Source organism: Ranitomeya imitator, chromosome 1, assembly GCF_032444005.1.
Source record: "Ranitomeya imitator isolate aRanImi1 chromosome 1, aRanImi1.pri, whole genome shotgun sequence".
In the NCBI taxonomy this organism is placed as follows: domain Eukaryota; kingdom Metazoa; phylum Chordata; class Amphibia; order Anura; family Dendrobatidae; genus Ranitomeya; species Ranitomeya imitator.
In genome coordinates, this window is record NC_091282.1 from 448,875,019 (window position 1) to 448,889,983 (window position 14,965).

Genomic DNA, 14,965 nt, shown 5'->3' on the forward strand with positions numbered 1-14,965 from the left:
CTGCACACAGTGTAATAATGTCCTCAAAGGAGAAAAATTTATACATCCCCCAATCGGGCAAAGAATTCAAAGTACAAGGTTTTTTCACTTGCGACTCGTCCTACGTTATATATCTAGTCAAGTGCCCATGTGGCCTACTATATGTGGGGGAGACGTCCCAACCTATTAGGGATAGAATTTCTAAACCTAAAAGTACCATCAGGTGTAAGAATCTTCTTCTCCCTATCCAGCACCACTTTATTACTAAGGGACATAATATCTCCCAGTTGAGATACCAAATCATCGAACACGCACCGCTCCCACGCAGGGGAGGTAACAGGACTCTTTTCTGGAAAAAACGTGAGGCCTTCTGGATTCACACACTTGGCACCATGAATCCAAAGGGCCTCAACAGGGAATACGAAATATCAGCATTTATCTAATGTGTTTTTTTCTGTATTGTTATTTTTTCTGTATTGTTAATTCGGTCTTCTCTGTGATGCCTTTTACATGTTTATGCTCGGTGTATCCACATACTAATATATTGTTCTGTTCCCTACTAGAGCCGCTTATACTAATGCGATTGGAAGTCACCAACACGAATCCTCTCCTGCACGTCTACAATATGGGGCACATCCATTCCTTCAGCTTCCGGACATTACTCTGCACCTAGTTTTACCTTTTGCAGACTATGGGCACTTCCCCTGCTATATACGGTGCACACTTTTCCATAAAAGTATATGCTCCACCCATTAACACACCCACTGCTCCCTGCATCTCCCATCTTTCTTTACCTGTATTCAACATCCAGTGTCCCCTCTTTTCCCCACCTTCTCCCATTACACCCACCGCCTTTCAATTCATGGGTACCAGTTACCAGCTTGGCTCTATTCCGGTTTGCTTCATATTTCTAGCACTGCTACATCTAGCACTGCTTACATTTTTTTCTGCAGGGATATATCACTTCCGGCCGGGGCCTTCCATTCATTGGCTGCCGGCCGTTTTTTGTCCCGCCTCTTCCCCTTATAGAATCCATACGGAGTCCTCATCCCCAGACAAGCGGTGGACTCCGCGTCTGGCGGTATACACGCCTTTACCCGACTCTCCTACAGGTAAATTAACTCCTCCTTGCACGGTTAGTGAACCAATCTCTGCTTCACCCGCTTACTACCATTATCTGCATACTTTTTTAGTACTTCTCTCCACATATCATGACTGCATCATAAGTAACATACCCACCTATATGATTCCCCATGGTTTTTTGCCTTATCCTCTGGTAACCCCATTGCTTTCTACAGTCCCCTTCATAGATTTATTCTGGCCCGCTGACTTCCGGGCACATTCATCATATGTATTCCGTATACGGAATGTTCCCTATATACCTCCGTCACACTGCCACATACCACTACCGGTCCTGCACTTTCCCCCCTTCCCTACACCCATATTTGATTGTTGCGCAGATTTTGGCTTGTATTCTCTGTCACATTTATCTCTGCTATATATTATGTATGATTACATTATATTCCACCGATTTCTTCTACTTTTTTGCATATACTTTCGTTGTTTTGTTTCTTGCGTTTATTTGCGCCTTTTGCATTTAGTAGTAACTGAAGAAGGTTCATGTTGAACCGAAACGTTTTGAGTATACTGCAAAATAAAATCCTTCTGTTCAAGCATCCCAAGTTGCGTGCTAAGTTCTATGTTGATTTAGTATATGGTGTGGGAGCCTAACTATAGCACCACTTAGTAGCTGTGCTCACGGTGTGGTTTCACACACAGGTTTCCTTTAAGTGACCCATTTTTTTGAGCAATGTAAATATCAGAAAAAAAAGTGACCCTTCCATAGATTCAAACAAATTAGGTCATTCTTACCTGGGGTGTTGGCTACAGAGTCAAAGTGGCAATTTGCTAGCACAGCATGCTGTGACCCTCGAGCCGGCTCCAATTTTACAGCAATGTTGGTTATATTATCATAGTAGCTTGTAAAACCTCCAAGGAAGTCTATGCTGAACGAGCCAGTAGGTCTTTGGAGATCCACTGCAATTTTGTGGATCTTGCTGCTCTTCTTTTCTATCTCATTGATCTTGTCTAATAAGTAGTTAACCGTGAGGATTTCATTTGCCGGACTCCCTACAGTCCTGGAGTCTATAGCTGTAATATGTTCCAAGTAAACCCTGTAAAAACCATAAATAGAACAGAAACTTCAGCCAAAAAGATCACATTCCAACGAATCTCTATATTTACTGAACATAATGGGATTAACATGAATAAAATATAAAAGGTCCTTAAATATTTACCAGCCTACTTATGAAATACAAAGTAGAGATTACTGTATACATTAATAGATAATTATACTCATGTACAGTAAATGTATCCAAATTTACCCACAATATACATGGGAAAGGATCAACAATACCAAAATGGCTCAAAGCCAAAATTTGATATAATTGATGGACTACATCAATCCTAGGGGATTCCGGTAAAAAAGATTATATTCTAGTCTCCAGGTCAGCACTGTACTTTTTCTTCTTATACAAATGCCCGTGACAGATTCAGGTCAACGCTACTGAAGATTGTGCCGAAGTCTCGCGAGACTTCACAAATCTCGTGAGACATTGGCACTATGTTCAATGGAGCACGATGACCTGCTCCACTGCGCAGGTGCCAGATTCCCAGCCCCGCAGTGTGAATACATCATAACACACTGCGGGGTGGGATCTGGGGCCTCCGCTACACTAAGGCGACGGCGACGTCACGACAAAGAGAGGTGGTGCACGGAGGCAAGATGGGGAATGATGGACGGCTGTGAGGCGGTTGAGTCAGGGGGAGAAAACATACCTCCCTGACTCAATAGAGGTATGGCGGGAAATTTATAAGTGTCATTATTTTGGCGTTCCTAGGGATAATAAACGTAAGAGCCACCTTCACAGAATGCAGCCTTAGTGCTGCTGAATACTAACTTTAATAGGCCCGGGGGGGGGGGGGGGGGGGAGCGGGTGACAGGTTCCCTTTAAATATCTATTGACTGTAAAGGTACCGTCACACTCAGCAACTTTGCAACGAGAACGGCAACAATCTGTGACGTTGCAGCGTCCTAGATAGCGATCTCGTTGTGTTTGACACGCAGCAGCGATCTGGATTCCACTGTGCCATCGTTGGTCAGTGCTAGAAGTCCAGAACTTTATTTGGTCGCTAGATCGGCGTGTATCGTCGTGTTTTACATTAAAAGCAACAACGCCAGCAACGTTTTTACATGGAGCGAGAACGATAAGCGAGTCACTGTTACGTCACTGGATCGCTCCTGCATCGTTCTGCTGTTGCAGTGTTTGATGTCTCCTAGCGACCTAAACCGCGACGCTGCAGCGATCGGCTCGTTGTCTATATCGCTGCAGCGTCGCTTAATGTGACGGTACCTTTACTGTTCTCCTGTTATACCTTAAGCTAGGAGACCTGTGACAGAAATGCTAGTGTATAAACACACAAGACAAACAGGGACAACAAAAAGCAACTAACATACAAAACACTCACCAAAGGTAGAGATGTATATAGGGAAGGGTAGGACTGTACAAACCAAATGGGAATAAAGGTACCTTCACACTGAACGATATCGCTAGCGATCCGTGACGTTGCAGCGTCCTGGCTAGCGATATCGTTGAGTTTGACAAGCAGCAGCGATCAGGATCCTGCTGTGCCATCGTTGGTCGGAGCAGAAAGTCCAGAACTTTATTTCGTCGCTGGACTCCCGCAGACATCGCTGAATCGGCGTGTGTGACGAAGAAAGAAGACCAAAGATCTGTCTGAGGACATGAGAAACCAAATTGTGAGGAAGCATGAGCAATCTCAAGGCTACAAAGTCCATCTCCAAAGACCTGAATGTTCCTGTGTCTACCGTGCGCAGTGTCATCAAGAAGTTTAAAGCCCATGGCACTAGGGCTAACCTCCTTAGATGTGGACGGAAAAGAAAAATTGACAAGAGATTTCAACGCAAGATTGTGCGGATGTTGGATAAAGAACCTCGACTAACATCCAAACAAGTTCAAGCTGCCCTGCAGTCCGAGGGTACAACAGTGTCAACCCGTACTATCTGTCGGCATCTGAATGAAAAGAGGCTGTATGGTAGGAGACCCAGGAAGACCCCTCTTCTTACCCCGAGACATAAAATAGCCAGGCTGGAGTTTGCCAAAACTTACCTGAAAAAGCCTAAAACGTTTTGGAAGAATGTTCTCTGGTCAGATGAGACAAAAGTAGAGCTTTTTGGGCAAAGGCATCAACATAGAGTTTACAGGAGAAAAAAAGAGGCATTCAAAGTAAAGAACACTGTCCCTACAGCCAAACATGGCAGAGGTTCCCTGATGTTTTGGGGTTGCTTTGCTGCCTCTGGCACTGGACTGCTTGACCGTGTGCATGGCCTTATGAAGTCTGAAGACTACCAACAAATTTTGCAGCATAATGTAGGGCCCAGTGTGAAAAAGCTGGGTCTCCCTCAGAGGTCATGGGTCCTCCAGCAGGACAATGACCCAAAACACACTTCAAAAAGCACTAGAAAATGGTTTGAAAGAAAGCACTGGAGACTTCTAAGGTGGCCAGCAATGAGTCCAGACCTGAATCCCATAGAACACCTGTGGAGAGATCTAAAAATGGCAGTTTGGAGAAGGCATCCTTCAAATATCATGGACCTGGAGCAGTTTGCCAAAGAAGAATGGTCTAAAATTCCAGCAGAGCATTGTAAGAAACTCATTGATGGTTACCGGAAGCGGTTGGTCGCAGTTATTTTGGCTAAAGGTTGTGCAACCAAGTATAAGGCTATATTCACACTTTGCGGATTTTGCTGCGGATCCGCAGCGGATTTGACCGCTGCGGATCCGCAGCAGTTTCCCATGAGTTTACATTTCAATGTAAACCTATGGGAAACAAAAAACGCTGTGCACATGCTGCAGAAAAATCCGCGCGGAAACGCTGCGGATTACATTCCGCAGCATGTCACTTCTTTTCTGCGGATTTTCAGCTGCTCCAATAGAAAACTGCAGTTGAAAATCCGCAGAAGAAAACGCAGTAAAAACCGCGATAAATCCGCAGTGAAAACGCGCTGCGGTTTTCACTGCGGATTTTGGAATTCTGCTGCGGAAAAATCCGCAGTGGAATCTGCAAAGTGTGAACATAGCCTTAGGCTGAGGGTGCCAATACTTTTGTCTGGCCCATTTTTGGAGTTTTGTGTGAAATGATCAATGTTTTGCTTTTTGCTTCATTCTCTTTTGTGTTTTTTCATTTAAGAAAAATTAAATGAAGATAATAATACCAAATAATTTGTGTTTGCAATCATTTTCAGGAAGAAAATTAGTATTATCTGACAGAATTACAGGGGTGTCAATACTTTTGGCCATGACTGTATATCCGTCTTTTTGATTGCGTGTTATTCCACTGTTTGTTCGGCAGTATGATAATAAAGGGTTATTTTTTGTCTAGGTTTTTTTCTTCTTTTTTTTACGGTGTTCACTGAAGGGGTTAACTAGTGGGACAGTTTTATAGGTCAGGTCGTTACGGACACGACGATACTAAATATGTGTACTTTTATTGTTTGTTTTTTATTTAGATAAAGGAATGTATTTATAGGTATTATGTATACCCCTCCTCACATGTAAAGCGCCATGGAATAAATGGCGCTATAATAATAAATAATAATAATAATAATAAATAATAATAGGAACAATTTTTTTATTATTTATTTAGGATTTTTTTTTTTTACTTTGCCCCAGGGGGGATACATCACAGTAAAGTGACAGATCAGCGTTGCTCCTCTCAGGGAAGCACGCAGGGAGCCCCCTCCCTGCGCGATGCTTCCCTATACCGCCGGAACACTGCGATCATGTTTGATCCCAGTGTGCCGAGTGTCCGTGACCGCTCCTGGCACATAGTCAGCTGACACCCGGCCGCGATCAGCCGCACTCCCCTCCGAGAGCGCGGCTGATCGCGCTATTCCGTCCTTGAGAAGTAAGGCCCACCCCACATGGACAGAATAGTACATCCAATGGTAGAAAGGGGTTAAAAATGGATCAGTGCCTCCTTGTCCAGGATACTCGGCATGTCTTACTGTCACCCATTTTGCGAATCAGAAAGACTATCACAATCTATGGGGATCCATGTAAAACTGATGAAACATGGAAGACATGCTTTGTACTTCAGAGTTCCATCAGAGTTTCATCAATTTTTAACTGATCCATTGGTAAGAGTCAATGTATAAAAATAAAAAATAAAAAGTTTTTCCACCTGCTTTAGTGAAAAATAAAAAAAAAATTTGCAACTAGAATGACCTGAGGAGAAAAAAAAAAAAAAGTAAAACGGAGGAAACAGTCACACGGATACAGGACTGTGTCTATAGTATGCTTTGCGTCATTACCCTGCGAGACATAGCCCCTTAGATAACACCATAATAAACTCAAAATAAATATTCTTGGAAACGTATGGCAGATTTAGACAAATAAAATTAAAAAATACTCAAAAGGAAAATATTATAAGAACAAGTGTAGCCACTTTTGACCTGGAGTCAGGCCCCCAAAGTATAAAGCCACGCAGTAATAGGGAGGGATCGTCATGAAATCTTTCCAAGGCAATCCAAGAAACAACACCCTTGATATACTGGAATAAATAATAGCAGAAAGTTATGCTTATCATGAGACATAGGTGTGTCTCATAAAATCTGATAATCTCCTGAAACCTGAAAAGCCAGCTGCTGCAGAACAGGTGTAACTCTGTAGTAGTAGGTGGAATACCTAGTCAGGAAATACAATATAATCCCCAAGTGTAAAAATTGTAAAACTGTAATGTCAATCAAGACTATAGAATAAGATCCATTTATTGACTTCTCAAGAAAAAAAAAAAAAGAGATCAGGAGAACAAAGTTTGCATTCTAAAAAAGTTGTCCATGTCAAGGCACTGTACACGGAAAACTTTAAATAGTAACAGTAGTTTTAATTTATATTTCCATAAATCAATAGCAAAAGGTGAAGATAAGAAATTTTCTTCTATATCTTACTAGAGAAAAATGGCCCTTTGATCACTTATCAGTCACTTTTTTTTATCCCTCCCCCCCACCCTAAGATCAGTCTTGAATGACAAGAAGGATTATCATCTCATTGAGAGATTAGGCTAAATTTTGGCCTACAGAGGCAGAAACTCACAGATAGGCTATGTGCACACGTTCAGGAATTTTCGTGTTTTTTTCGCTATAAAAACCAGAAAAAAAGCATACATTAAGCATCCTATTATTAGAATGCATTCCGCATTTTTTGTGCACATGCTGCGTTTTTTTTCCGCGGCAGAATCGCATTCCGGAAAAAAACGCAGCATGTTCATTCTTTGTGCGGAATCGCGGGGATTCCACACACATAGGAATGTATTGATCCGCTTACTTTTCACATGTAGCTATGCCCACTATGTGGGAAGTAAGCGGGTCATGTGCGGATGGTACCCAGGGTGGAGGACAGGAGACTCTCCTCCAGGCCCTGGGAACCATATACGGTAATTGTTTAAAAAAAAAACAATTAAAATAATAAATCGTGATATTCTCACCTTCCGGCGTCCCTCGCAGTCTTCCAGCTTCTCGCGATGCTCACGTTCCCAAGGATGCTTTGCAGCAATGACCTGTGATGACGTGTGGTCTTGCGAGACCGTACGTCATCTGAGGTCATTGCCGCTAGGCATTACTGGGAATGGGAGCATCGCGAGGAGCGGGAAGACTGCCGGGGACGCCGGAAGGTGAGAATATCACGATTTTTTATTAATATTTTTAACATTAGATCTTTTTACTATTGATGCTTCATAGCCAGCATCAATAGCAAAAAGTTGGTCACACTTGTCAAACACTATGTTTGACAAGTGTGACCAACCTGTCAATAAGTTTTCCAAGTGATGCTACAGATCGCTTGGAAAACGCTAGCATTCTGCAAGCTAATTACGCTTGTAAAACGCTAGTGTTTAGCCGGAAAACGCATGCCAATTCCGCATGCGTTTTTCCCACGGGAGGGAGTACCGGAATTGCCGCGGAAATTTCCACGGAAATTCCGGACGTGTGCACATAGCCATAAGGTGCAGCTTTTTTCTAATACCTGATTCTGGGGCGTATTGGCAGTGCTTTGAACGTAGCGGATACCCCGCTCTGCCCAAAGCGCCGCCCCCTGTTGTACGGGCAATGATTCCGGATGTGTTCATTGAACACATGCGGAATCAAACATCGTATTCACAGAGTGAGTTTGGGAAGAAGCCAACGCGAAACGCGCGTTGGGGCTAATTTTGTGATGTCTTAACGAGGTACTATGGGTAAGAGCATTTCTGTATTTATGCTTCAGGTAGCAGTGATATAGCATACTATTAAATGGCACCTTATGGATCCCTGTTGTGAAGGGCTTTAAATAACTAATATTGTGCCATGGTTAATATACTAATGCACCTTTCCATTTAAGCACTAGCACTTAATGTTTTTCATGAATGCTGTGCCCACCTTACTACATGATTGTTGAGACCCACATCTTTTGTTGTCCATTCCTCCCTATGCAAATTATTTTGTCATGTATATTTATGTGCCTTTTTGTAATTTAATAAAGAAAAAAACGTTTTTAGCACATTTTTTTTTCTTGGACTGTTACTCCATGTTTTTCTTGCATTAATACTGATGAGGAGTGTCCATATGGGTATTACCCAAGTCCTATGAATTTAGGCAGAGGACTCTATTTGACATGCTATAGAAATGTATTCTGCTATGATTCTCTTGTCTTATATGACAAATCCTGTACAGGGACTGAAAATGAATATTCATTGGAAATGGGGGAAGGTAGTTATATGTCACTCATCTAAACATTTTATGACAGCAATCAATGTGCGAGGACAAGGTGACCTCGCGTGACATGTTCATATCCTCTGCAAATTAATAAAGGTAATAAAAAGGTACAGGGAGACATTATCAGCGTGTAGAGGATTTATCGCTTATATGAGCAGCTCAGGAAAAATTACAACTAAAGCACAGCTGAACTCTGACTGTTTTCTGCAGTTGTTAGTCGCAGCTACGGGACATTTATCTGATGCCTGGTTCAGGGTTCATATCACACAAATATTGCGTGAACATCTCTCAGATAAGCACGGAAATTATAAGTACAGTATATATTTCTTGTGATCGCGGCTTCAAATTTATCTGCCAAAATGTATACAGTTAGCGTTCATTTGAAAAATATTTTTTTTTGCTTTCCAGGGAAATCCAAATGCATACAGCGATATTCAGCATATTGAAATACTCCTACTCCTTTCAAAGGAAACCTGTCACCCCCAAAATGGAAAATGAGCTAAGCCCACCGGCATCAGGGGCTTATCTACAGCATTCTGGAATGCTGTAGATAAGCCCCCGATGTATCCTGAAAGATGAGAAAAAGAGGTTAGATTATACTCACCTGGGCGGTCCCGCTGTGGTCCGGGTCCGATGGGCGTCGCGGTCCGGTCTGGGGCCTCCTCTTCTTATAATGTCGTCCTCTTCTTGTCTTCACGCTCCGGCACCAGCGTACTTTGTCTGCCCTGTTGAGGGCAGAGCAAAGTACTGCAGTGTACAGGCGCTGGAAAAGGTCAGAAAGGCCCAGCACCTGCGCACTGCAGTACTTTGCTCTGCCCTCAACAGGACAAACAAAGTACGCTGGAGCCGGAGCGTGAAGACAAGAAGAGGACGTCATCGTATAAAGATGGGAGGTCCCGAACCGGACCGTGACACCCATCAGACCGCCCCTGGGTGAGTATAATGTAACCTCTTTTTCTCATCTTTCAGGTTACATCGGGGGCTTATCTACAGCATTACAGAATGCTGAGGATAAGCCCCTGATGCCGGTGGGCTTAGCTCATCTTCCATTTTGGGGGTGACAGGTTCCCTTTAATAAGTTGAAGATTTTCTGCACCTATTAAATAATTAAGGATACTTGTGATTTTTCACTGCATTTAGTGCTTTTTTTTTTTACATGCATTTTTGTCAAGTTTTTGACGCTGTGGCTTGTGTCTCTTGTTCGTATGTCATTCTTGTAATCAAGATACTTTGTTTTTGACACTTCCTGGTATTGGACTTTGAGAACAGTTTATTGATAGTCATGTGCAGATTACATGCATTTTTTGGTGCGTTTCTTCGGCAATTTACAGTAGAAAAGACTAGTGTTTTCAAAGATCCATATATAAGCTGTGAAAAAAGTTGCATGCGATCACCTTTAAGGCTAAGGCACTATGAGGGTGTGTGTCCATGGGGCGCATTCCTTCAGTATTTGCTGTGGATTGGATGCTGCATACAGCTGCAGCATCCAATCCGCAGCGTCCAGATGTTACAGCTTAGTGGATGGGATTTTATGAAATTCTATCTCCACTATGGGTACAAACATGCAGTGGCACAGACCTGCGTATATGCACATGCGGCACGTCTTTCTAGACCGCAGCATGTCTATTTAGTCTCCGCAAGATAAATATCACAGTCCAATGTATAGGACATCTTCATGCATGACAATGCCCCATCTCATGCTGCAAAGAATACCTCTGAGTCATTGGCTGCTATAGGCATAAAAGGAGATAAACTCATGGTGTGGCCACCATCTTCCCCTGACCTCAACCCTATAGAGAACCTTTGGAGTATCATCCAGCACAAGATCTATGAGGGTGGGAGGCAGTTCACATCAAAACAGCAGCTCTGGGAGGCGATTCTGACTTCATGCAAAGAAAAACAAGCAGAAACTCTCCAAAAACTCACAACAGTTCAATGGATGCAAGAATTGTGAAGGTGATATCAAAGAAGGGGTCCTATGTTAACGCACGATCAGTTCAAATTTGTTGCTGTGCAGGAGATTCCTTCCGCACAGCAACAGTTAACAGCCGCCAGCCAATCACAGGCCTGCAGCAGACGTCAGCGCGCACGTCGCCGACGTATGACGTCACTGTTATACCACGGAACGACACTGCACGCCGCCTCAGCCATATCGTAGGTGAGGACATTACTGGAGCTCGGCCAGGGAAGGAAAATTTTTCTTTTTGTGTAAAGCCGTGGTATGGGGCATACTATACCGGTATGTGGGTGCATTATACTGTGGGGATGCTGCAGTATACTGTGGGGCTGCTTCATTATAGTGCTATGGGAGTACATTATACTACTATGGGGGTGTATTATACTATATATGACTATGGGGTACATTATACTGCTATATATGACTATGGGGTACATTATACTATTATGGATGTCTATGGGGGAAATATGGAAAGACAAAGCAGAATGTGAAGACACGTGAGGTCCAGAATGTGGAATATTATTACTGTAGGGGCTAATTAAAGGATATTATTTTTGAGGATACTGTTTTCACTATGGGGAAGGAGATGTACTGTTACTGTGCAGGATGACACTGTCGCTTTTTTTTCTTCCTTCATCTGGCGCAGTGAAGCGGTTGGGGAAAAATTGGGAATAACTGTGTTATTTTCTGCAGAGACGAGTCCTGGCGGTCTGTACTGAATGAAGATGAAAAGTGAAGATGAAGAACTTCAACTAGCAATGTCACCGGTGAGTCAGTGTGTTACCTGTACGCTGACACTATACACTGTATACTATTTACAGAGCTCTTGTGTATAATGTTACTGGTGATCACTGTATTACCTGTACACTGACACTATTTACAGGGCTCCTGTGTATAAGGTCACCGGTAATCACTGTATTTATTACCTGTACACTTACACTATATACAGAGTTCCTATATATAATGTCACTTGTGATCACTGTATTACCTGTACAGTGACACTATGTACAAAGCTCCTGTGTATGTCTCCAGTGATCACAGTATTACCTGTACACTGACACTATGTACAGAGTTCCTGTATATGTCACCAGTGATCACTGTATTACCTGTACATGGACACTGTATACGAAGTACAGATCTCCTGTGTATAATGGCACTTATGGTAATTATTATTATACATTTTTATAGTGGCATTTATTCCACTTATTTACAATTGATATTAGTATTGTTTTTTTATTGATCAGTATTGTAGTATTCGGTCACTATGTTGTGGTAATATGTGGTCTGGTCATGGTGTGGCAGTATTTGTTCCTTGTATGTGCTATTATTCGGTCACTGTGGTGGTAACATGTGGTCTGGCCATGGTGTAGCGGTATTTGTTCCTTGTATGTAGTATTTTTCGGTCACTGTGGTGGTAATATGTGGTCTGGTCATGGTGTGGCAGTATTTGTTCCTTGTATGTGATATTATTGGTCATTTTAAAAGTTGAAAAATAAATAAAAAATATACCTAAAGAGTGTTGGTTATTTTAATAAATGTTTAGTAAGTTACATGAGAGTTGGACCCGGCCAAAAGAGCCTACCTTGTCATAGTGGCGGATTAAAAAATCTTTTGGCCAAAACAAAAGCTACTGGCTATATATGTGGTAATGGGAACTGTAAATGTGTGATTGATGAGGATGTGGTGCAGAAGTGGAAGTGGGACTGTGGACGGTTCGAGGGGTGGAGGCGGGGCTGGGGTAGAGCCTGGGCGGACTCTCAAGGGGGCCCTGAAAATGTTGCCAGTTTGGCAGTATCGGGCCCTGAAATTCCTAGTTGCAGCCATGACATAGCCTCCCATTCCAGATGGAGGTTGCGTCATTACAACACTGGATTCAGATGGGTGGTCTGCAGGGGTGTAACTACAAAAGGTGCAGGGGTTGCAATCGCACCCAGGCCCTGGAGCCTAGGGGGCCCTAAAAGTCCCTTTGTCCTATAGAAAAAGACTATTGCTATTAAAGATTTAAAATATTTGGTGGCCCCGTTGGAGCTTTCGCATTAGGGCCCATGAGTTTCAAGATACGCCATTGGTGGTCTGCATACAGACTGCAATGCCTGGACTGAGTGTGTGTGTCCCAACACAAACGTGAAGCCACATATTTGCCTATAAGATCCGTGCAGGAAACACACTCAGTTCAGGCTTGTATAGACTGTGAAATGTTCCGCTCTGACAGCCCTATACTAGTATAGATCAGCCAGTCCCATCTAGGCAGGCTTTCTAGAAGGGCGCTGGACTTCCAAATACCCATCAGAGGACAAGGCGCCACAGCCAAAAAGCCTGGCACAGATCGCAGGGGAGGGACACGCGGGGCACATCACGGGGGGGAGGGACACGCGGGGCGCATCGCGGGGGGAGGGGACACGCGGGGCGCATCGCGGGGGGGAGGGACACGCGGGGCACATCGCGGGGGGGAGGGGACACGCGGGGCACATCGCGGGGGGGAGGGACACGCGGGGCACATCGCGGGGGGGGGACACGCGGGGCACATCACGGGGGGGGGACACACGGGGCACATCGCGGGGTTGGAGGGACACGCGGGGCACATCACGGGGGGGGACACGCGGGGCACATCACGGGGGGGGGACACGCGGGGCACATCACGGGGGGGGGACACGCGGGGCACATCACGGGGGGGGACACGCGGGGCACATCACGGGGGGGGACACACGGGGCACATCACGGGGGGGGGACACACGGGGCACATCGCGGGGTTGGAGGGACACGCGGGGCACATCACGGGGGGAGACACGCGGGGCACATCACGGGGGGGGACACGCGGGGCACATCACGGGGGGGGACACGCGGGGCACATCACGGGGGGGGACACGCGGGGCACATCACGGGGGGGGACACGCGGGGCACATCACGGGGGGGGGACACGCGGGGCACATCACGGGGGGGGGACACGCGGGGCACATCACGGGGGGGGGACACGCGGGGCACATCACGGGGGGGGGGACACGCGGGGCACATCGCGGGGGGGAGGGACACGCGGGGCACATCACGGGGGGGGACACGCGGGGCACATCGCGGGGGGGGGGACACGCGGGGCACATCGCGGGGGGGGGGGGGACACGCGGGGCACATCACGGGGGGGGGACACGCGGGGCACATCACGGGGGGGGGGACACGCGGGGCACATCACGGGGGGGGGGGACACGCGGGGCACATCGCGGGGGGGAGGGACACGCGGGGCACATCGCGGGGGGGAGGGACACGCAGGGCAGACCTATACATCACACAGACTAGTACATGTACCATGCTATAACCTGATGTACACAGCCCATGTTATAGCGGGAAGGCTGATTGGCCGCTGCTGCTTGCACACATCGCGGACCCCACACCCACTACACACAAGTAGCCCGCACGTACCTGGCACTGGTGGCATTAAAGCTGCTGCTGCGGGCACCCGGAGTCACTAGCTGCCGCAATGATAAGTGCACCAGTCCTCTGATGCCGAGCACATAGAGCAGCAGCACGGCCGGGACTCCAGCTCCAAACACCAAGCCACGGCTCCGAGTCTTTCGATCATTACCACCGTTATCCTCCCGCCGGTTCCCATGGCCGGCCCCGGCCGCAGAACTGAGCACATTGTGCCGGGACCGGCGGACAGTACCTCCCGACCTCTCCATGCCTGACACACTGTAGCTCCGCCTGCCGCTGCCATGGGAACTCCCAGCCAACCAGAGCCCGCGCTGTCACTGAACCGACCAATCACAGTGCAGCGGGAAGCAGCTGACAAGCAGAGAATTCCCGGTTGTCCTTGCCGGCAAATAACAGGGGGCGGAGAGGGTCCAACGGGCCGCGCTCCTTCACCAGCCGAGAGGTGAGCGCTGCGCCGGAGCACATACCGCTGCATCACGGTGGTCTGCCCTCAGCTAGCTGCCTACAGGAATGCCTGCACTGAACTCTGCTGGGGGTGTCTGCAGCCAGAGTGCCAGCTCCGCTTCCTTCCCTAGCCGTCATGCACACAGGTGGCTCTCCACAGCCTCTGCTCTGTGGGCCCAGTATGGCACCCATATAGTGCTGACACTGTACTCCTTAAAGGGATTGTCCACTACTAGGATAACTCCTTCTCAATCTGGATGTGTGCCCTTTATACTCCCAGGCCAGCGCCATTCTAGCGATGTCAGCACTCTTATTACGCCACGTGAGCCCGC

At 46.1% G+C, this 14,965-nt stretch overlaps 1 protein-coding gene across 1 annotated transcript in view; it reads right to left on the reverse strand.

The window, feature by feature from the left end:
- ERMP1 (endoplasmic reticulum metallopeptidase 1) overlaps nucleotides 1-14,502 on the reverse strand; it is a 68,993-nt gene extending 54,491 nt beyond the window's left edge. Inside the window, exons 1-2 of the mRNA XM_069764374.1 lie at nucleotides 14,178-14,502; nucleotides 1,852-2,153 (exon numbers count right to left, since the gene is read on the reverse strand). Coding sequence (XP_069620475.1) covers nucleotides 1,852-2,153; nucleotides 14,178-14,437 — 562 coding nt within the window. The 5' untranslated portion in view covers nucleotides 14,438-14,502. The remainder of the gene's footprint in view (nucleotides 1-1,851; nucleotides 2,154-14,177) is intronic.
- Between the last annotated feature and the right edge of the window lie 463 nt (nucleotides 14,503-14,965).